This window comes from Oncorhynchus tshawytscha, linkage group LG06 (assembly GCF_018296145.1).
Source record: "Oncorhynchus tshawytscha isolate Ot180627B linkage group LG06, Otsh_v2.0, whole genome shotgun sequence".
Classification (NCBI taxonomy): domain Eukaryota; kingdom Metazoa; phylum Chordata; class Actinopteri; order Salmoniformes; family Salmonidae; genus Oncorhynchus; species Oncorhynchus tshawytscha.
Window position 1 is genome coordinate 9,699,864 of NC_056434.1, and position 24,504 is coordinate 9,724,367.

Consider the following 24,504-nt stretch of genomic DNA (forward strand, 5'->3'; position numbering starts at 1 on the left):
GTATTTCCATATGCAAGAGGGAGATAAAATACCTTTGTGTCTTGGGAAAAGCCCAGACATGTCAGGGATCACAGGACATGCCGGCGCATATTCCTGCTCCTAAACCTACTTATATAAATGCTGGCCCATGTTGACTCTACAAGATGTTGAAAGCGTTCCACAGGGATGCTGGCCCATGTTGACTCTACAAGATGTTGAAAGCGTTCCACGGGGATGCTGGGCCATGTTGACTCTACAAGATGTTGAAAGCGTTCCACAGGGATGCTGGCCCATGTTGACTCTACAAGATGTTGAAAGCGTTCCACGGGGATGCTGGCCCATGTTGACTCGATTGCTTCTCACAGTTGTATCAAGTTGGCTGGATGTCCTTTGGGTGGTGGACCATTCTTGATACACACAGGAAACTGTTGTGTGAAAAAAACAGCAGCGTTGCAGTTCTTGACCAAATTTATTTATATAGCCCTTCGTACATCAGCTGATATCTCAAAGTGCTGTACAGAAACCCAGCCTAAAACCCCAAACAGCAAGCAATGCAGGTGTAGAAGCATGGTGATTTTAAGTGGATTTAACAAGTGACATCAATAAGGGATCATAGCTTTCACCTGGATTCACCTGGACAGTCTTAAGTAATGGAAAGAGCAGGTGTTCTTAATGTTTTGTAAACTCAGTGTATTTCCAGTGTGCTGTAGTGGTAACATTCGCCAATCACATGACCCCTGGCGAGGGGGGGTTCGAGCTCCGCTTGGCCACTTCCTGTACACCTCTTGATATTTGCCTCTGTCTCCTACTTCACAACTATCCGGTGATGTTTTACTTCTAGTTTCCTAAACCTAGGGAATGTCCTGTGCTTTAGGTAGTCTGCATCATTTTGCAGGATTGGTCCACGGTTTTGTGAATAAGATAATAAAACTGCAGACATACATATCAATGCTAGGTCTTACTATGATCTATCATTACATCACAATATATTTGTTAACTTCTAAATAGTTGTTGGCACACATTTCAGCATAGGGTCGAATTAAACAACCATTTATCAGGCTAAGTACTCTTCTTGTGTGTCTGTGGGCTGGCTGTAGGGTTAAAAAGGCTGACAAGTTGAGGAGGATCCACCCTGACTTTACTAATTCTTCATTAATGAGGACTGGAGGGACTTTACTCTCAGTACAGAGTGTCTCCTTACGACTAACATCGGGACATTGTCTGTCTACCGACTCCAGGTGACACATGATATCATAGATATGGTCAGAGCTTTTAGCCCCTACCACAAACGTACCATCCTTTTGGGGTCATGTGTGAGTCCCTTTACCTGGTGCCCAGACAGACACTAATGGTGTTATATGAGGTCTTTATAAAGGCAGCTTAACTGGTGTGATATGTTTGTTGTTCTCCCTATCTGCTCTCGGTCTCCGGTGTCACACATACGATGCTCAGCCTCTGGGTGTTGGGTTTCCACCTGGCTGAGCAGGCCTCCTTTGGCTGCCGTTACCTGGCTACTCTCATCACTAATTCAGCAGCACCTAGGGTCCCAACTCTCTCTCTGGCCAGCTAGGGCATCATACACCAGGACTCACGGAGGACCACCAACCCAGAGCTGGGGCCGATGCAGAACGGAGAAGAGATGAGCCCGCTAGCGCAGGACAGCAACAAGGCTGGAGGGCCGGCTTCAGTGGAAGAGGTGAAGAGTCAGACACATGGGGGTGTGGAGCCCTCCGCTCCGCCGCTGCCCCCCTCAGACCCACCTCCGTCTGGGCCGCCTGAGTACCCAAGGCCCAGGCTCGTCTTCCACACCCAGTTGGCACATGGCAGCCCTACAGGCCGCATCCATGGCTTCACCAATGTCAAGGAGTTGTATGCCAAGATCGCTGAGGTGTTTCATATCTCTCCCTCGGAGGTACGGTAGGCTAGGCTGTTCTTTGTTCATTTCTGCTGACTGGTTAGGCCATTACAGTACAATATCTGATCAGTTGGATGTTCTGCTTTTAGGTCATGCTGACAGTTTGAATTATTATGTAATGTATAAATAGTCTCCTTGTTGGGTTAAGGTTGATTGACTATTTTTGTCTCAAATGAGACCTGTTTCCATGATGTACTACACAATCATTTGCTCAGGATTATGTTCATAGTTTGAAGGACTTTGATCATTTTGACTTTTGATTAACTGTCACAGATGAAATACAAATGTTCAGTTTTAAAATAATTGATTAAACATTTCCAGAACATTCCAGAGCCGAATTCTGAGTGACAGATGCAAAGTTTGTAAAAAAAAAGAAAAAAGTAGTTACTGAGTTGTCTTTATGGTAACTAATGAATGCTTTTAACGTGGAACATCTCCAATGTGAGGATGACCTTCTAGTAATGTCGTAAAAACAGCTGGAAGGACATACAAAATGTCCTCGAGCGAAATCTACTGATCTGGTCTAATGAACAACCTTTTAGTGGGTCACGGCCATCCACACTGCAACCTGTTGCTGTCTCAATGCCATGACAGATGACAGAAAGATATGGATGATCGAAGGTAGGTCAAGATAATTATATAATGTAGTTTCAAGAACACATTTGATACTATAATACTGTAAAACAGAAGGTTCCTTTTTTTACTGTGATACCGAAGGTTTATTAGTGGGAGTACACTGAAATGTTCATAAATGTCTTCATTTGTGCCCTTGTATTTTGCTCAGTGCTCTTGAATGTCAAACACATTCCAGCAAAAATGACAAATAAAAGAAGTGAACAGTAGAAGAGCACAATCATATTCTGAATCTAATCATATTCTGATCATATTCTGAATCTAATCATATTCTGAATCTAATCATATTCTGATCATATTCTGAATCTAATCATATTCTGATCATATTCTGAATCTAATCATATTCTGATCATGTTCCAATCATATACTGATGATATTCGAATCATATTCTGATTCTATTCTAATCATATTACGATCATATTCTGATTCTATTCTAATCATATTCTGATTCTATTCTAATCATATTACGATCATATTCTGATTCTATTCTAATCATATTCTGATTCTATTCTAATCATATTCTGATCATATTCTGTTCCAATCATATTCTGATTCTATTCTAATCATTACGATCATATTCTGATTCTATTCGAATCATATTCTGATTCTATTCTAATCATATTACGATCATATTCTGATTCTATTCTAATCATATTCTGATTCTATTCTAATCATATTACGATCATATTCTGATTCTATTCTAATCATATTCTGATTCTATTCTAATCATATTACGATCATATTCTGATTCTATTCTAATCATATTCTGATTATATTCTGATCATTTTCGGATCATTTACTGATGATATTTCTAATCATATTCTATTCATGTTCTGATTATATTCTAATCATATTCTTATTATATTTCTGATCATATTCCAATCATATTCTAGGCGTTTGGACAGGAAATCTATGTGCTCATATGCATAAAAAAGTAAAGTGAGCAAGCTGGCAGCATTTCACATCACAACCTGCAATAAAGCTTTCCACACAGGATTATTCATGCCTGTCCTTGAACTAGTGTCAACGACACCGAGCAAGGCTGAGACAAGAGTTTATACCACAGGAGGTTGGCGGGGTCATAATTGGGGAGGACAAGCTTGTGGTAATGGCTGGAGCGGAATCAGTGGAACGGTATCAAATACACCAATCACATGGTTTGATGCCATTCCATTAGCTCCATTCCAGCCATTATTATGACCCGTCCTCCCCTCAGCAGCCTCCATTGGTATAGGTAACAAATGACCTACAGGTAACAAATGCAGAATTGAGAGGGAGTTAAAAAAAAGCAGGAGTGGCAAATCCAGAAGGATCCAGGAAGTGAGTGCATGCTTATATTTCTGTCCCCAAAACAACCATTAAACTAACAAGATTGAAAACTATGATTAGTTGACCACTAGGTGAATCCAATGTGTTAGTGCTGGGCTGGAGAAAAGCCTGCATACACTGTGGCTCTCCAGGACCAGGATTGTCCTGTCCAGATAAGATCACAAAATGGCCACGTGAAGGGCAGTCTCTTTGGTGAATCTATGTTGGAACACTGCCCTCTGCTGTTGGGATTGAGTAGTATGACATGGGAGTAAGGAGAGGTTTGTGAGTCATGTTAAAGGTTGAGTGTAGTGTAGGGCACAATGTTACGGAAAAGTTTCAATATTACCAGAAGGGGATGAATGGGCCACCCCTCAGAGCAGGTTTCTTCCTTCTAGAAAGTTTTTGTGCCAAAGTTCCTCTGCTTCTGCTTTTGCTTGCTATTTGGGGGTCGAGGCCAGGTCACTGCAAAAAAACAATTTAGTGACAACTGCTGATGTAAAAAGCGGTTCATAAATACATGTGATTGATTGATTGTTTGACCAGAAAACGAAAATCTGTGTTCTTATTGGGCAAGTTCAGTTAATGACGTTTCACTCTGTTTAAAACCTTTTCTCCCTACTGAACACGACCCTGTCATCTCCTTTGATCTTGACGAGCCTTCTTAAAGTCCATACAGATCTTTAGATGTTATTACATTCTGCGGAGCTACAGTCCTCTCCATTTAGAGGAATGTAGGCATATTTACTGAATTAAGACAAAAGCCACATCCATTATTTCACACCTGTTCAGGTTGTTCCATACTGCTGTGACTTAACAAGTTAAGGTGGATGAGAGATTAACATTTTAATGGTTCTTCTTTTGAATGGGATTTTGGCCTTTCTAGGGAGTTTTTCCAAGCCACCGTGCTTCTACACCTGCATTGCTTGCTGTTTGGGGTTTTAGGCTGGGTTTCTGTACAGCGCTTTGAGATATTAGCTCATATAAGAAGGGCTATATAAATACATTTGATTTGATTTGATGGGATGACAATCATTCATGTTCCAAACTACCCTCATGTATTTCCTGCTGACCATTGCTCCTCTCTCTTCTCTGTGGGCTAGATCCTTTTCTGCACTCTGAACTCCCACAAGGTGGATATGCAGAAGCTGTTAGGTGGTCAGATCGGCCTGGAGGACTTCATCTTCGCCCACGTCAGGGGCGAGACCAAAGAGGTGGAGGTCACCAAGACGGAGGACGCCCTCGGGCTGACCATCACTGACAACGGAGCAGGGTACGCTTTCATTAAGGTAATAGCCAGACGTAAAGTAAGTAAGTAAACCTTATCCGAGTCAGAACGTTCCATAGACGTAAAAGCCAGAGGTTAAAGGCCAAGTTTTAAGTGAAGAGAAAGGTCATGTTCCCCTGCTCAGACTTTGCATGTATCAACCAATGGTTGCGTGCCATGTCATCGTCTGTGCAGTCTGGCACCAGATTGCTATAACATGATGTGGTTAGCTGATATTTACCTATCCAGGTAGTTCTGACATGAGTCAGCAATGCCTGGGCAGAGAAACGCACCCTGAAACATACTGTGAAACCGGATTAAAACATTTAAGGAGCCATATTTTAGGAGAAGGAAATACAATTGGATGTGGCTGTGCTTCCATGACACTCTGTTACCTTTCCCTATTACTATGTTACTATGGTAGCATTTGTCACAAAGCAGACTCAAGGCTGATTTTGAGGTGAACTGTAGCCTACATGATAAAGGCCTATCTGTCCTACACAGTGTGTTTTTTGGAGAAAAAAAACATGCATTTTAACCACAAAATAACAGTCAAATATTTTTGCTTCCCACCTGACTGAAACTTCGCTGTAACATTTTCCCGACTTATGCCCAAGCAATAAAGCCCGAGCAGTTGTGGTATATGGCCAATATATGGCCAATATACCACAGCTATGGGTTGGTCTTATGCACGACGCAACGCAGAGTGCCTGTATACAGTCCTTAGCCGTGGTATATTGGCCATATACCACAAACCCCCCGAGGTGCCTTATTGAGTAATTAGAAGAGTAAAAATAAATATTTTGTCATACCCGTGGTATACGGTCTGATTTAACACGGCTTTCAGCCAATCAGCATTCAGGGTTCGAACCACTCAGGTTATAATGACGAAAATGTAGTAGTGTGGCCTAGATACTTAGCAAGATGTCAACAATTAATAGGATTAGGTAGATGGGCTACATCCTACCCAAACCCGTCTGTTTCTTCTACAGAGGATAAAGGAAGAGAGCACCATTGACCAGCTCAAGACTGTATGCGTGGGCGATCACATTGAGGCCATCAATGACCAGAGCATTGTCGGGTGTCGGCACTATGAAGTAGCTAAGATGCTAAAGGAGCAACCAAGGGGAACACCCTTCACACTACGCTTGGTGGGGCCCAAGAAAGCCTTTGGTGAGTAACCAAATTCATTCATTCATAGGATGTTGTTGAGATAACAATTTCATCCGAGGCAATACTCATTCATTGACTATTTGAAGGATCTTTTAGGATTTAGATTTTTTACGGGGGGGGAAGGGGTAGATCAGTTTTAATATTACGGATAGATTGTAGCTACCATCAATGTGCTTGTCTGCATCATTTTCAATACCCCATATATTTTTGGGGTAAATATATACTAGTCAAAAGTTGACACACCTACTCATTCAATGGTTTATTTTTTACTATTTTCTACATTGTAGAATAATAGAGACGACATCAAAACTATGAAATAACACATGGGATCATGTAGTAACCAAAAAAATGTTAAACACATCATAATATATTTTATATTTGAGATTCTTTAAAGTAGCCACCTTGTTGACAGCTTTGCACACTCTTGGCATTCTCTCAACCAGCTTCACCTGGAATGCTTTTCAAACCGTCTTAAAGGAGTTCCTACACATTCTGAGCACTTGTTGGCTGCTTTTCCTTCACTCTGTGGTCCAACTCATCCCAAACCATCTCAATTGGGTTGAGGTTGGGTGATTGTGGAGGCCAGGTCATCTGATGTAGCACTCCATCACTATCCTTCTTGGTCAAATAGCCCTTACACAGCCTGGAGGTGTATAGGGTCATTGTGCTGTTGAAAATCAAATGATAGTTCCACTAAACTCAAACCAGATGGGAGGATGGGATGGCTTATCGTTGCAGAATGCTGTGGTTGCCATGCAGGTTAAGTGTGTCTTGAATTCTAAATAAATCACTGACAGTGAAACCAGCAAAGCACCCCCACACCTCCTCCTCCATGCTTCACGGTGGGAACCACACATGCAGAGATCATCCGTTCACCTACTTTGCGCCTCAAAGACACAGCAGTTGGAACCAAAAATCAGACCAAAGGACAGATTTCCACCGGTCTAATGTCCATTACTCGTGTTTCGTGGTCCAAGCAAGTCTCTTCTTCTTATTGGTGTCCTTTAGTAGTGGTTTCTTTGCAGGAATTCGACCATGAAGGCCTGAATCACACAGTCTTCTCTGAACAGTAGATGTTGAGATGTGTCTGTTAATTGAACTCTAATTAGCTGGTTGATAATAGGCTAAATGGCATATTATTACTAGTAGTTCCGGTTTCATTTTGTTTTTAATGAACAGCTGCAGTACAGTTTATGCATTTTCTGAATATGGAGTGATAAGTACTGCAAAGACATCTTGACTCCACAGCATGAAGATAAAACGTTGTCTGACTCTGGAGCTGTAACCTCTAATTCAGGGCTCTCCAACCCTGTTCCTGGACAGCTACCACCCTGTAGGGATTCTCTCCAACCCTGTTCCTGGACAGCTACCACCCTGTAGGTTTTCACTCCAACCGTGTTCCTGGACAGCTACCACCCTGTAGGGATTCTCTCCAACCCTGTTCCTGGAGAGCTACCATCCTGTAGGGTTTCTCTCTAACCCTGTTCCTGGACAGCTACCACCCTGTAGGGATTCTCTCCAACCCTGTTCCTGGACAGCTACCACCCTGTAGGGATTCTCTCCAACCCTGTTCCTGGAGACCTACCACCCTGTTCCTGGAGAGCTACCATCCTGGGTTCTCTCTAACCCTGTTCCTGGACCTACCACCCTGAGCTCCAACCCTGTTCCATCCTGTAGGTTCTCTCTAACCCTGTTCCTGGAGACCTACCACCCTGTAGGTTTTCACTCCAACCCTGTTCCTGGAGAGCTACCATCCTGTAGGTTTCTCTCTAACCCTGTTCCTGGAGAGCTACCATCCTGTAGGTTTCTTTCTAACCCTGTTCCTAGAGAGCTACCATCCTGTAGGTTTTCACTCCAACCCTAATCTAGCACACCTGATTCTAATAATTAGCTGGTTGATAAACTGAATAAGGTTAGTTATAACTGGGGTTAGAGCGAAAACCCACAGAAGGGTAGTTTTCTAGGAACAGGGTTGGAGAGCCCTGCCAGCACCCTCCCCTGGTCAGAAAACATATTTACAATCCCTCTGACAATCCCTCTGACATAGACCTGCTGTCAGGAGTTTATGAACACTGAACTAAAATGTACCCCTGGGAGCTTGAAAACACATACTTCACCTTTGAACAAGATTTACTGGTAAATGAGTCAATGGGCAAATAGTTTCATACTAATTCACAGGGGAAATGCCTTGGGGTGGTCTGGAGCCAACTCTTGATTGCAGTAAATGACCATTCCTTATCAACATCTATCCAGAGAGGGAACAAAACCCTGAAGCCATGTTATGACTTCCTGTGAACAATCAGTAACACTCAATTACTCTGTCGGAGTAAACACATCACATATCAAAGATACAAATAGTTATGAAACATAATTACTGTGAGGTAAACTTCAACTTGAACTTGTTGCAATGGGCAACTGTATTTATGTTTGTATGCCCATTGCTAAAATGCTGTGAGAAGTATGCCTATTAATACTGTATTTAGTCCGGATATTAAAATGTTGGGATACATTTAGAGTGTTAGAGAGTGTACTGTGCATTCGGAAAGTATTCAGACCCCTTGACTTTAAAAAAAATTAAAATGACATTACAGCCTTGTTTTTTAAAAATTGTACATTATATTTAACTAGGCAAGTCAGTTAAGAACAAATTCTTATTTACAATGACGTCCTACCAAAAGGCCTCCAAAATACAATATAAATATAGGATGAAACACATCACAACAAGAGAGACAACACAACACTACATAAAGAGAGACCTAAGACAACATAGCAAGGCAGCAACACATGACAACAAGAGAGACAACCCAACACTACATAAAGAGAGACCTAAGATAACATAGCAAGGCAGCAACACAATGACAACAACATGGTAGCAGCACAAAACATGGTACACATATTATTGGGCACAGACAACAGCACAAAGGGCAAGAATGTAGAGACAACAATACATCACACAAAGCAGCCACAACTGTCAGTAAGAGTGTCCATGATTGAGTCTTTGAATGAAGACATGGAGATAAAACTGTACAGTTTGAGTGTCTTTTGCAGATCGCTCCAGTTGCTAGCTGCAGTGAAAAGCTGCAGTGAACTGAAAAGAGGAGCGACCCAGGGATATGTGTGCTTTGGGGACCTTTAACAGAATGTGACTGGCAGAACGGGTGTTGTATGTGGAGGATGAGGGCTGCAGTAGATATCTCAGATAGGAGAGAGTGAGGCCTAAGAGGGTTTTATAAATAAGCATCAACCAGTGGGTCTTGCGACGGGTATACAGAGATGACCAGTTTACAGAGAAGTATAGAGTGCAGTGATGTGTCCTGTAAGGAGCATTGATGGCAAATCTGATGGCCAAATGGTAAAGAACATCTAGCCACTCGAGAGCACCCTCACCTGCCGATCTATAAATTACATCTCCATAATCTAGCATGGGTAGAATGGTCATCTGAATCAGGGTTAGTTTGGCAGCTGGGGTAAAAGAGGAGCGATTACGATAAAGGAAACCAAGTCTAGATGTAACCTTAGCCTGCAGCTTTGATATGTGCTGAGAGAAGGACAGTGTACCGTCTAGCCATACTCCCAAGTACTTGTATGAGGTGACTACCTCAAGCTCTAAACCCTCAGAGGTAGTAATCACACCGGTGGGGAGAGAGGCATTCTTCTTACCAAACCACATGACCTGTGTTTCGTGAGGTGTTCAGAACAAGGTTAAGGGCAAAGAAAGCTTGTTGGACACTAAGAAAGCTTAGTTGTAGAGCATCTTACTCAAAATCCAGGGAAGGGCCCCCTAAGTATAAGACTGTCATCTACATATAAATGGATGAGAGAGCTTCCAACTGCCTGAGCTATGTTGTTGATGTAAATTGAGAAGAGTGTGGGGCCTAGGAGCAGATGGCTGAGCAGATGTTTTGAATTTATACTCTGCACTCTTTGAGAGAGGTAGTTAGCAAACCAGGCCAAAGGTCCCTCAGAGACACCAATACTCCTTAGCCGACCCACAAGAATGGAATGGTCTACCGTATCAAAAGCTTTGTCCAAGTCAATAAAAATAGCAGCACAACATTGCTTAGAATCAAGGGCAATGATGACATCATTTAAGACCTTTAAGGTTGCAGTGACACATACATAAACTGAGCTGAACCCAGATTAGTATTCTCTCTGGAATGCATAGTCATCAAGAAAGCCAGTCAGTTGACAAGTTTTTCCAAATTTTTTGATAAAACAGGGCAAAATAGAAGTTGGCCTATAACAGTTAGGATCAGCTTGATCTCTCCCTTTAAATAAAAGACGCACCGAGGCTGCCTTCCAAGCAATGGGAACCTCCTCAGAGAGGATTAAAAAGCCTCTATCATCGCCAAGCCAATGTAACGGATGTGAAACGCTAGCTTAGTTAGCAGCGGTGCGCGCTAATATAGCGTTTCAATCGTTGACGTCACTTGCTCTGAGACCTTGAAGTATTAGTTCCCCTTGCCCTGCAAGGGCCGCGGCTTTTGTGGAGCGATGGGTAACGATGCTTCGTGGGTGACTGTTGTTGATGTATGCAGAGGGTCCCTGGTTCGCGCCCGGGTATGGGCGAGGGGACGGTCTAAAGTTATACTGTTACACCAATCTCCGGTTAAAAAGTTTGGAGATAGGCTTGGCGTTGATAGGGGCAGCAACCTGAAAGAAGAAAGGTTCGACACCATCTGACCCAGATGTTTTTTGGTGGTCAAGTTTAATGAGCTCCTTTAGCACCTCGGACTCAGTGACTGCCTGCAGGGAGAAACTTTGTAGCGGGGCAGGGGAAAAAAGGGAGGAGCATCGGGGATAGTCGCATTAGAAGGGGTGGGTGTCAGGACCCGGTAACGAACCCGGGTCTCCGGAGTGAGAAACAGTCACTTAACCAACTGAACCACGAATAGTCGGCAGAACCCAGAAGATAAGGCAGACACAGCAGTACTTGATTGGAGTATTTAATAAAGTAAAAAAGGAAAGTCCTTCAGGCAAACATATAACTCCACAACGTCAAAAGTAATTCCACGAGAACAAAGGTAATCCTCCAAGACAAAAAGGTAAATCCACAGGGTGGTAGGTATAGCATGAAAAAACCTCAAAGGATACTCAAAAATGTATAAACAAGAACAAAAAGAATTCCACAAGAGAGTCCAACGGGAGCAACAAAAGTTCACAGCATACTAGGGCTGGGTGCTAACATACAAACACAGAGCAAAGAACTGAGGAAAACTAAGGGCTTAAATACAATCAGGGGAAACGAGGCACAGGTGCAAATAATAACAGGGAACAAGGGAAAAACAAAAGGGTCAAAAAGCACAATGGGGGCATCTAGTGACCAAAGATCGGAACAACCCTGGCCAAATCCTGACAGTGGGAGATGAAGAAATGTTGGCCAGGTAAGAAGGCATGGCTGAGTCAAAAAGGAATCCTCAAACTATGGTCCTAAAGGGTTTAACAAAGATAAACCAAAACATTTAATTTCTTGCTCGAACCTAAACATATCTTGATAGTGACACCCTAAAGACTCAGGTGCGCTAGTCCAGTGTCACTTGCCCTGACACTAAGCCCGCCTGCCTGACCATTCAGCCTGCCCTGACCTCGAGCCTGCCTGCCACCCTGTACCTTTCGGACTCTGACCTGATTAATGAACTTCTGTCTGTCCTCGACCTGCCTATTGCCTTTCCCTTGTATTTGAATAAATATCAGAGACTCTAACCATCTGCCTCCTGTGTCTGCATCTGGGTCTCGCCCTGTGTCGTTATAACCTAGTATCTAACAATGCCATGTTCTGACAGATTGTAAACTCTCTGCATTCCCTTCTCTCCCCCTATACCATGAGTAAGGATATTTCAAGTTTAGAACCCATCAAAACTAAGCAAACATGGATCCATGCACATCATAGGAGGCTGCCAGTTACATTTTTCCATTGTCTGTGGCAGTAAATGAGAGCTGTTAATAATTGAAGAGCCTTTGCTTACCATTATAACATCGGCTAAATGGATGGTTGACTATGATGGATTATGTTTCATGCTTTATTACACTGCTGAGTGCACTCAGAACACCTCAGAGGACACGTTCTCTTAATCTGGTCATTTGTTGATTGATATGGAAAACCGTGATGTGCGGTGAGGTCGGTAGGCCAGAGGTAAACTGTGACTGGAAAATATATAGAAATTCTTGTCGAAGATATGGATATTCTTGTCAAATATATGGATAAACTCTCTTAGACTGATATAGCCCGTTAGCTAACTTGTGAACAGTATGCTACCTGGATAATTAAGTGCGGAATAGACTTTAAAGCTAACAATTTGTGGTCAGCTCACATGACTTATCAAAAAGTCAGTCCGTGTCCACCTTTGCCGTAGTCTCTCTCACTCCACCATGTTGTATACAGATCTGGACAAAAACAATTGTCTGCCTTGTTGTGCTGATCATAGTCATGTGGTGCCTTATTTTGCTGACCGGAATCATAACAGACAGGATGTGTGTGGTGCCTTATTTTGCTGACCGGAATCATAACAGACAGGATGTGTGCGCCTTGTTTTGATGACCAGAGTCATAACAGACAGGAAGGAGCAAAGCAGGAAACTCTGATTCATTTCATATTACCCACAGCATTTCTCATAGAATCAGAGCAATCATTCACTGCCATCAACACATGGACATCCTCACAGGTTACGCTGATCAGGGCGTTGGCGTTGTCATGTCAACTGGATCTCAGCTGGGAGAGATTTGTGGGATATTTTTGTGCTCATGAGAATTGTTGCATGTACAGTTGAAGTCGGAAGTTTACATTCACTTAGGTTGGAGTGATTAAAACTAGTTTTTCAACCACTCCACAAATGTCTTGTTAACAAACTATAGTTTTGGGATGTCGGTTTGGACATCCACTTTGTGAATGACACAAGTAATTTTTCCAACAATTGTTTATAGACAGATTATTTCACTTATAATTCACTGCATCACAATTCCAGAGGGTCAGAAGTCTCCTAGAGATGAATGCACTTTGGTGCGAAAAGTGCGAAACGATCCCAGAACAACAGCAAAAAATCAAATCAAATCAAATCAAATTTATTTATATAGCCCTTCGTACATCAGCTGATATCTCAAAGTGCTGTACAGAAACCCAGCCTAAAACCCCAAACAGCAAGCAATGCAGGTGTAGAAGCACGGTGGCTAGGAAAAACTCCCTAGAAAGGTCAAAACCTAGGAAGAAACCTAGAGAGGAACCAGGCTATGTGGGGTGGCCAGTCCTCTCCTGGCTGTGCCGGGTGGAGATTATAACAGAACATGGCCAAGATGTTCAAATGTTCATAAATGACCAGCATGGTCGTATAATAATAAGGCAGAACAGTTGAAACTGGAGCAGCAGCACGGTCAGATGGACTGGGGACAGCAAGGAGTCATCATGTCAGGTAGTCCTGGGGCATGGTCCTAGGGCTCAGGTCAGTTGAAACTGGAGCAGCAGCACGGCCAGGTGGACTGGGGACAGCAAGGAGTCATCATGTCAGGTAGTCCTGGGGCATGGTCCTAGGGCTCAGGTCCTCCGAGAGAGAGAAAGAAAGAGAGAAGGAGAGAATTAGAGAACGCACACTTAGATTCACACAGGACACCGAATAGGACAGGAGAAGTACTCCAGATAAAACAAACTGAGCCCCTTGACACATAAACTACTGCAGCATAAATACTGGAGGCTGAGACAGGAGGGGTCAGGAGACCCCTCCGAGGACACCCCCGGACAGGGCCAAACAGGAAGGATATAACCCCACCCACTTTGCCAAGCACAGCCCCCACACCACTAGAGGGATATCTTCAACCACCAACTTACCATCCTGAGACAAGGCTGAGTACAGCCCACAAAGATCTCTGCCATGGCACAACCCAAGGGGGGGCGCCAACCCAGACAGGATGACCACATCAGTGAATCAACCCACTCAGGTGACGCACCCCTTCCAGGGACGGCATGAGAGAGCCCCAGTAAGCCAGTGACTCAGCCCCTGTAATAGGGTTAGAGGCAGAGAATCCCAGTGGAAAGAGGGGAACCGGCCAGGCAGAGACAGCAAGGGCGGTTCGTTGCTCCAGAGCCTTTCCGTTCACCTTCCCACTCCTAGGCCAGACTACACTCAATCATATGACCCACTGAAGAGATGAGTCTTCAGTAAAGACTTAAAGGTTAAGACCGAGTTTGCGTCTCTGACATGGGTAGGCAGACCGTTCCATAAAAATTGAGCTCTATAGGAGAAAGCCCTGCCTCCAGCTGTTTGCTTAGAAATTCTAGGGACAATTAGGAGGCCTGCGTCTTGTGACCGTAGCGTACGTGTAGGTATGTACGGCAGGACCAAATCAGAGAGATAGGTAGGAGCAAGCCCATGTAATGCTTTGTAGGTTAGCAGTAAAACTTGAAATCAGCCCTTGCTTTGACAGGAAGCCAGTGTAGAGAGGCTAGCACTGGAGTAATATGATCAAATTTTTTGGTTCTAGTCAGGATTCTAGCAGCCGTATTTAGCACCAACTGAAGTTTATTTAGTGCTTTATCTGGGTAGCCGGAAAGTAGAGCATTGCAGTAGTCTAACCTAGAAGTGACAAAAGCATGGATACATTTTTCTGCATCATTTTTGGACAGAAAGTTTCTGATTTTTGCAATGTTACGTAGATGGAAAAAAGCTGTCCTTGAAATGGTCTTGATATGTTCTTCAAAAGAGAGATCAGGGTCCAGCGTAACACCGAGGTCCTTTACAGTTTTATTTGAGACGACTGTACAACCATTAAGATTAATTGTCAGATTCAACAGAAATTCTCTTTGTTTCTTGGGACCTAGAACAAGCATCTCTGTTTTGTCTGAGTTTAAAAGTAGAAAGTTTGCAGCCATCCACTTCCTTATGTCTGAAACACATGCTTCTAGCAAGGGCAATTTTGGGGCTTCACCATGTTTCATTGAAATGTACAGCTGTGTGTCATCCGCATAGCAGTGAAAGTTAACATTATGTTTTCGAATAACATCCCCAAGAGGTAAAATATATAGTGAAAACAATACCGAACACCGAAATTTACAGTTGATTTGGCAGAGGACAAACCATTCACAGAGACAAACTGATATCTTTCCGACAGATAAGATCTAAACCAGGCCAGAACTTGTCCGTGTAGACCAATTTGGGTTTCCAATCTCTCCAAAAGAATGCAAAGGACCTTGTGAAGATGCTGGACGAAACAGGTACAAAAGTATCTATATCCACAGTAAAACGAGTACTATATCAACATAACCTGAAAGGCCGCTCAACAAGGAGGAAGCCACTGCTCCAAAACTGCCCCAAAGAAAGCATGGGGACAAAGATTGTACTTTTTGGAGAAATGTCCTCGGGTCTGATGAAACAAAAATAGAACTGTTTGGCCATAATGACCATCGTTATGTTTGGACGAAAAACGCTTGCAAGCCGAAGAACACCATCCCAACAGTGAAGCATGGGGTGGCAGCATCATGTTGTGGGGGTGCTATGCTGCAGGAGGGACTGGTGCACTTCACAAAATAGATGGCATCATGAGGTAGTAAAATTATGTGGAAATACTGAAGCAACATCAAGACATCAGTCAGGAAGTTAAAGCTTGGTCGTAAAATGGGTCTTCCAAATGGACAATGACCCCAAGCATACTTCCAAAGTTGTGGCAAAATGGCTTAAGGAAAACCAAGTCAAGGTATTGGAGTGGCCATCACAAAGCCCTGACCTCAATCCTATAGAACATTTGAGGGCATAGCTGAAAGAGCATGTGCGAGCAAGGAGGCCTACGAACCTGACTGAGTTACACCAGCTCTGTCAGGAGCAAAGGGCCAAAACCACCCAACTTATTGTGGGAAGCTTGCGGAAGGCTATCAGAAATGTTTGACCCAAATTAAACAATTTCAAGTCAATGCAACCAAATACTAATTGAGTGTATGTAAACTTCTGACCCACTGGGAATGTGATGAAAGAAATCAAAGCTGAAATAAATCATTCACATTCTTAAAATAAAGTGGTGATCCTAACTGACCTAAGACAGGGAATTTTTTACTAGGATTAAATGTCAGGAATTGTGAAAAACTGAGTTTATCGACTAAAACATTTGTGTGGTGTGTGTGTGTGTGTGTGTGTGTGTGTGTGTGTGTGTGTGTGTGTGTGTGTGTGTGTGTGTGTGTGTGTGTGTGTGTGTGTGTGTGTGTGTGAAATGTTTGACCCAGATATGATCGGCATGAGGACCAGGGCACCCAAGTCGAGCGAGGGTAAGATGGTGAATGGGAAAGAGACCCTGCGTCTGCGCTCCAAGGGGTCAGCTACAGTCCAGGAAGTGGTGAGTTTCAATTCACACGTTCCTCTGGCCAATGACCTTCTCTGTGACCGACGGGCCACCCCAGAGCAGCTTACTCACGTACGCATGCAGACGTTCATGCAGACATTCACGAACACACACGCACACAATATCAACTCCAACCACGCACACGCATGAGCACCAGGGCACCCACAGTCACACACACACACACACACACACACACACACACACACACACACACACACACACACACACACACACACACACACACACACACACACACACACACACACACACACACACACACACACACACACACACACACACACTGTCAACTCCCACACCCTGGTGGTGATCTCACTAATGACCACCCGTGCTTCACATGAATTCTGATCACAACAGTTTGGGCACACACACACACACACACACACACACACACACAACACACACACACACACACACACACACACACACACACACACACACACACACACACACACACACACACACACACACACACACACACACACACGTCTTTAAAAAAAAAAAAAAAGTTATTTATTTATTTAACTAGGCAAGTCAGTTAAGAACAAATTCTTATTTACAATGACAGCCTACACCGGCCAAACCCAGGCGACGCTGGGCCAATTGTACACTGTCCTATGGGACTCCTAATCACAGCCGGTTCTCATCCCCTTCCATAGACTTACACAGTAGTTATGACAACTTCCAGAGGACGTCCTCCAACCTATCAAAGCTCTTGCAGCATGAACTGACATGTTGTCCACCCGGTCAAAGGATCAGAGAATGAATGTAGTACTGAAAGCACAAGCTACAGCTAGTTAGCACTGCAGTGCATAAAATGTGGTGAGTAGTTGACTCAAGAGAAAGACAATAGTTTAACAGTGTTGAACAAATGAATTTATTCCAAATTTAAGGTGAAGCAAGAGAGAGATTTAATTTGTTGCCACCGGGGCCCACCAGTTTAACTGCTAAACTGCTTGCTGCTGACTGTCTACTGTACTGCACAATTGTAATGGGTTTACTAACACATTAGTTCTAGTAGCTATGTTAACTATGACTATGACAGCTAATGTGTTGTGCACTGAAGTCCACAAGCGAAGAGAGAAGGAGAGAACGTATATAGATGCGAGAAGGAATTATATCCAGTGCTGTGAAAAAGTCTTTGCCTCCTTCCTGATTTCTTATTTTTTTGCACATTTGTCAAACTTAAATGTTTCAGATCATCAAACAAATTTTTATATTACACAAAGATAACCGAAGTAAACACAAAATTCAGTTTTTAAGTGATAATTTTATTTATTAAGGGAAAAAAGCTATCCGAACTTTCATGGCCCTATGTGACCAAGTAATTGCCCCCCCCCTCCCTGTTAAATCAGGAATTTACTGTGGTTAATCATATTTGGAAAGCTGAGTTCAATTTCACTAGCCACACTCAGGCCTGATTACTGCCAGACCTGTTGAATCAAGAAATCACTTAAATAGAACCCATCTGACAAAGTGAAGTAGGCCAAAAGTTCTCAAAAAGCAAGACATCATGCCGCGATCCAAAGAAATTTAGGAACAGATGAGAAACAAAGTAATTGACATCTATCAGTCTGGAAAGGGTTACAAAGCCATTTCTAAAGCTTTGGGACTCCAGCGAACCACGTGAGAGCCATTATCCACAAATGGAGAAAATTTGGAACAGTCGGGAACCTTCCCAGGAGTGGCCGGCCTACCAAACTTACCCCAAGAGCGCAGTGACGACTCATCCAAGAGGTCACAAAAGAACCCACAACAACATCTAAAGAACTGCAGGCCTTTACTTGCCTCAGTTATGGTCAGTGTTCATGACTCAACCATAAGAAAGCGACTGGGGAAAAATGGAATCCATGGCAGAGTTCCAAGGCGAAAACCCCTGCTGACCAAAAAGAACATAAAGGCTCATCTCAGTTTTGGCAACAAAAAAAAACATCTTGACCAAGACTTTTGGGAAAATATTCTGTGGACTGACGAGACAAAAGTTGATATTTTTGGAAGGTGTGCGTCCCGTTACATCTGGCGTAAAAATAACACAGCATTTCAGAAAAAGAACATCATACCAACAGTCAAATTTTTATTTTTTAAACCAGGCAAGTCAGTTAAGAACAAATTCTTATTTTCAATGAAGGCCTAGGAACAGTGGGTTATTAACTGCCTGTTCAGGGGCAGAACGACAGATTTATTTGTACCTTGTCAGCTCGGGGGTTTGAACTTGCAACCTTCCGTTGCAAGTCCAGCGCTCTAACCACTAGGCTACCCTGCCGCCCCAAACTTGGTGGTGGTAGTGTGATGGTCTGGGGCTGCTTTGCTGCTTCAGGACCTGGACGACTTGCTGTGATTGATGGAACCAGGAATTCTGCTCTCTACCAAAAAATCCTGAAGTTTGTGACCTCAAGCTGAAGCGTACTTGGGTTCTGCAGCAGGACAATGATCCAAAACACACCAGCAAGTCCACCTCTGAATGGCTTAAAAAAACTAAATTAGGGTTTTGGAGTGGCCTGGTCAAAGTCCGGAATTCGATTGAGATGCTGTGGCATGACCTTAAAAAGGTGGTTCATGCTCGAAAACCCTCCAATGTGGCTGAATTAAAACAATTCTGCAAAGAAGTGTGGGACAAAATTCCTCCACAGCGATGTGAAAGACTCATTGCCAGTTATCACAAACGCTTAATTGCAGTTGTTGCTGCTGAGGGTGGCACAACCAGTTATTAGGTTTAGGGGGCAATTACTTTTTCACATAGGGCCATGAAGGTTCGGATAGCTTTTTTCCCTTAATAAATCAAATCATCACTTAACTGCATTTTGTGTTTACTTGGGTTATTTTTGTGTAATATTAAAATGTGTTTGATGACCTGAAACATTTATGTGTGACAAATGTGAAAAATAAATAAATAAATCAGGAAGGGTGCAAATATTTTTTCACAGCACTATATATACAACGAGCTGTTTGTATGTGTCTGGTATGAAAGTGAACTGTTTTTGCGTGTGATCAGGGGTGTATTCATTGTGCCGATTCTGTTAAAAAAAATGTTTCTTAAGCGGAAGCAAAATTAACAAACCGGGGATAAACATACCTGAATTTGTCCAATAGAAACTTGTTTGCATCTGTTGGACTAATGATTGCAACCTTGATTAGCTAGATGCAAGCAAGCATGTGCAACACTGTATTGAATGTGTCACTGTCTGTCACCTTGATCACTCAAAATTCTCTCGACCTGTGTGCACCTACGTTGTAAACTTTCATTCATAGGCTAGGTTGTAGCATCATTATGGGTTACAGGGAACATTTGAGTATCATGTTGTAGCCTAAAATCTATCGATGTTACATTGAACTGGGTGAATGGAATATGAATTAGAGTATGAATGAGAGTCATCCAATATGCTGTAATAGAAAAAAGTCCATGTTCAAATTCCCCCCAAAATAAATCATCCTCCCTCATCTTAAACGGCACCAACCGCCACTGTTCTGTAGTACACTTATGACAGTACATACATACCGAACACGTATTTACTGGTGGGCGACATACCTTTGACTTTTTTACAGGCAGAGGCCTGGCATGCGATTGTAGTGACTGTCTAGTGTCGGTATGCCAGTAATAATCTTGTAACTGTAGCATGATGTACTGCAGTACCCTTAAAATGCAGTTACCTAAACACACTTGCCTTCTCCCCACCAGCCGAATGAGTTTGAGGAGAGAGCCACCAAGAAAGTGGATGATCTACTGGAGAGCTACATGGGTATTCGAGACCTCGACTTAGGTAAGATGGCTGCTCATCTGAGACCTCCAGTTAGGTGAGATGGCTACTCACCTTTTTAAGAAAACAGAATTAGCTATAACCTTATAAGCCGTTAAACCTCTGGATTCGGGTTAGGGTTGGTCAAAATGACCAAAGCAAAGGTCTAGGGTCAGAATTGGGTTTTCGATTCTATTTGTGAACTATACATATGTAGGATCTTAATTTGATCACTCTTTATTTTCGCTAAGAATTTTCCTGCAACGCAGGACATGCAGATGGGCTTTGTGATTTACATAAATTCACTGAAAACTCACACTAGCACACGATTATATGAACAATATTGCACTTTTCATGTAGCCTACTTTAAATGTTCAAATCCTGTTTTTGATGTGACAATAGAAATAAAATTAAGATCCTACATCTGTACGATAAAGTCTACAATTGCAATGGGAAAAACTCACCACAGTTGAAAGGAGACGGTTTTAGGCACATCCAACTTTCTCCAGCACAGATGCTGGAGAAAAATTTGAGCCGCTAAGCAACTAAAGGGACAGTCTCCACTCACTATTTACTACTCCCACAAGATATTGTCATAACTACTGTAACAGCAGCAATAATAATAATACATTGAATTTATAACGCACTTTTCAATGAAAAACTATCTCAAACTGCTTTAAAAAAACAAAAGAAGAGTAGACAGAGGACACAACTAGACAGGGACACTGACATGAAGAACACAGCTGACTCTACAACTAGACAGGTACACTGACACAAAGAACACAGCTGACTCTACAACCAGACAGGGACACTGGCACAAAGAACACAGCTGACTCTACAACTAGACAGGGACACTGACACAAAGAACACAGCTGACTCTACAACTACACAAGGACACTGACACAAAGAACACAGCTGACTCTACAACTACTAGACAGGGACACTGACACAAAGAAAGGACACTGGCAACTAGAAGGGACACACAAAGAACACAGCTGACTACAACCAGAAGGACACTGACACAAAGAACACAGCTGACTCTACAACCAGACAGGGACACTGGCACAAAGAACACACTACAACAGACAGGGACACTGACATGAAGAATACAGCTGACTCTACAACTACACAGGGACACTGGCACAAAGAACACAGCTGACTCTACAACAGACAAGGACACTGACAAAGACACAAGGACACTGGCACAAAGAACACAGCTGACTCTACAACTACAAGGACAGGCAGGGACACTGACATGAAGAACACAGCTGACTCTACAACCAGACAGGGACACTGGCACAAAGAACACAGCTGACTCTACAACTACACAAGGACACTGGCACAAAGAACACAGCTGACTCTACAACTACACAAGGACACTGGCACAAAGAACACAGCTGACTCTACAACTAGACAGGGACACTGGTACAAAGAACACAGCTGACTCTACAACCAGACAGGGACACTGACATGAAGAACACATTTTTAAAGGAGTCTAGAGTCTGTGGTGCCTTCAGGTGGTCCGGGAGTGTGTTCCTGAGGTGGAGGGTTGGTCGAGTAGAAAGCCAGATCCCCCGCTTGGTCCTGGGGACATTGAAGAGCAGGTTATGTCAATCTTAGGTTGCAGATTGCTGATAAAAAATCCTTCATACCAAAGACATCTGTTGGAGAGTCAGACACTATACAGAGTAACCCAACATCTTAAAGGTTGCATACCAGAGACATGAGTTAGCTGTTTTCCATGAGCGCCAAGTAAAAAATACCTATTACCTTTATATCCTAATCTATATAGATGTTGCAGTGCTTTTTGGTGTTTTGATACTTTTCCTTTGGAGCCTTTCTTCTTCTTGGCAGTAAGATATATCAGAGGGAATTGGAGGACTCTTAAGTCTGGAAAGAGAAGAGCTCGCCTCTAATAATAAACCAGTAAACATTTGCCAGGCTTTTATGAAACACTCAGTTGAATAATTTGTCATTAAATATAAACATCTTTTTTTCTATTTGACTTCCAGTACAGTTGTACGGAAGATAGTGGCTAGCGAGCGACGTAGACAGAACACTTTTGGTAACTGACATAATGACATGACGTGCCGTGAAACATCAACAAATCCAAGGAAAAGCACCGTGTAAGATCAATCAACATAGTTAGGCCTATATATCGAACCTTGATTTCAGGCTTTCTCATGTTCCTTCAGAAATAGAGTCATTTAAATAGATGAGTGAATAAGACTTGAAAGTGAAGCAACACAAGACTAGGCCTATATCTAATAACTGTGTGAAACCAAAAAGAGATTAATTACTATTTTCTTGCAGCGACCACCATCGTGGAGGCCGGAAAAGACAAGATGAACCCAGATGATTTTGCTGAGGCTATGGATTCAGTGCTGGGGGACTTTGCCTTCCCAGATGTCTTCTTGTTTGATGTGTGGGGTGCCATTGGAGATGTGAAGGATGACAGAATGTAGAGGTGTCAGTCAGTTATTACTGTTTTCATGTCTTTCAAACATTTCTATTTTACAATTGTCATCTCAATGGCCGTATTAGATGGTTAACGCAGGCCTTACTCAGCCATTCTTCCCCAAACAATGTTCTATGTATTTCTATTACTTTGGTATGAAACAAGTTCCTCCCGAATACGTTAAGTTTAGAATGACATTTCATAAGTGGGTTACGTAATCTTTGCAGTGGGCATTGTGTTGATTGTGTTCTTGGATACTGCTCAGGGCTCACCATACTAGAGGGAAATATCCCTGTTATGTCATTAATGTATACAAAACCCAATTACTGTTGTCCATGGGCACATGCATGTTAACATACTGTATTTTTATACAGACAATGTAAGAAGTTATCGGCCATCCATCTCTGAAACCAGGAAGTGAGTTAAGAGCTTGTTTGTTCCAGATACAGAGAGACCAGGATAAGACCAGAGATCAAAGAGTTGACCCCTGGGCGGCACCATTAGTGCAGTGTTTCATCTTCCACCAGCATGGTTGAGAAACCACCATGGTGGCCATTTTGAATCAAAGAACTCCCCATACATTAGTTATGCAATAGTGAGCTGATTGATTTAGCCTTCTTAACAAAGGAGGCTGGAGTGTTAAATTGGGTATTTGGCCAAGACATCAAGGTGCGTCCTTATACAATATGTATTTGCATGGTCATTTCAAATACCCAGAGTGATGAAAGAGTTCAGTATAATGCCTCATTTTGAGAACAGCACCCCCATTACACAGTATCCCCACCAGTGTTGTCATTAATTTCATCCAAATGGATGAGTGCCCTGTACAGACTCACCCAGCAACAGGTAACTTAGAAGTCAGTAGAGTGATCTTCTTGACATCTGAGAAAGAACAGAGGTCAAGTGTACCTTTTTTTCAGAAATGACCCTTGGAAATATCTCCAAAATTGATACTGATATGCTAGAATTCCCTAAAGTTGTTCTACGACCATACCAAGCATTAAAATGTCCTCTTATAGGAACCACAACCCATAAGTTTCCTACGGTGAAGGAAATTGTGTAAACATATTTTGAATACAAAGGCTACTCTGACTCACAACCAGGAAATGAGTTGTGCAGACCTTAGAATACAAGCATTTCGCTACATTCGCAATAACATCTGCTAACCATGTGTATGTGACCAAAAAAATGTGATTTATGATTTGATTTGAAATGGGAAAAACAACATGATTTCAAGATGAATGGTGAAGAAAGTTGGAAAAAGATGTTTGAAACTTCCTGTTTAATTGCAGAGTATTGTTTGCCTGAAAAAGGAAAGTCTTCATATTCTTTATTCGTTACCATCTGCTCACGTTTTGTTCTCAAAGGCTTTTCATTGCAACTATTCATAATGCAGGAATTTATTCATCAAATACGACTTTTATATTATGATTCAGTGTTGTTTTAGAAACAGAATGTAAATAAGAGTTATTTGAATTGTCAAATATGTGTGAAAAGTTCCAAAATAAATACGTTTTGAATCATAAATGTATAAAAACAAATGACATGTAATCTTGACTTGACCAGAACATCAGCATAATGTTGTGTGGTAGACTTTATGTCTGATGTGTATTGATATGTCACTCTATTGAGACCTGAAAATGTGTGTTGTTACAATTAGTAATAAAAATGGTATAACTCATTCTCAAGTTCAAATGTTCTTGTG

At 42.4% G+C, this 24,504-nt stretch overlaps 1 protein-coding gene across 1 annotated transcript; it reads left to right on the forward strand.

Moving 5' to 3' along the window:
• Nucleotides 1-1,493: 1,493 nt before the first annotated feature.
• Nucleotides 1,494-24,481, forward strand: gipc3 (GIPC PDZ domain containing family, member 3). Its single transcript, XM_024422880.2, has 6 exons — nt 1,494-1,891; nt 4,939-5,124; nt 6,095-6,275; nt 16,474-16,583; nt 20,284-20,365; nt 22,655-24,481. The coding sequence occupies exons 1-6, from the start codon at nt 1,601-1,603 to the stop codon at nt 22,804-22,806; spliced, it is 1,002 nt and encodes a 333-aa protein (XP_024278648.2). The 5' UTR covers nt 1,494-1,600; the 3' UTR covers nt 22,807-24,481.
• The last annotated feature ends 23 nt before the right edge of the window (nt 24,482-24,504 follow it).

What these genes read in the sequence shown, in the direction of transcription:
- gipc3 (XM_024422880.2), top strand. Translation starts at nt 1,601, where the DNA reads ATGCAGAACGGAGAAGAGATGAGCCCGCTAGCGCAGGACAGCAACAAG. An exon ending in TTCATATCTCTCCCTCGGAG is followed by an intron (nt 1,892 to 4,938) that starts GTACGGTAGGCT and finishes TCTGTGGGCTAG; the next exon opens with ATCCTTTTCTGCACTCTGAA. An exon ending in CAGGGTACGCTTTCATTAAG is followed by an intron (nt 5,125 to 6,094) that starts GTAATAGCCAGA and finishes TTTCTTCTACAG; the next exon opens with AGGATAAAGGAAGAGAGCAC.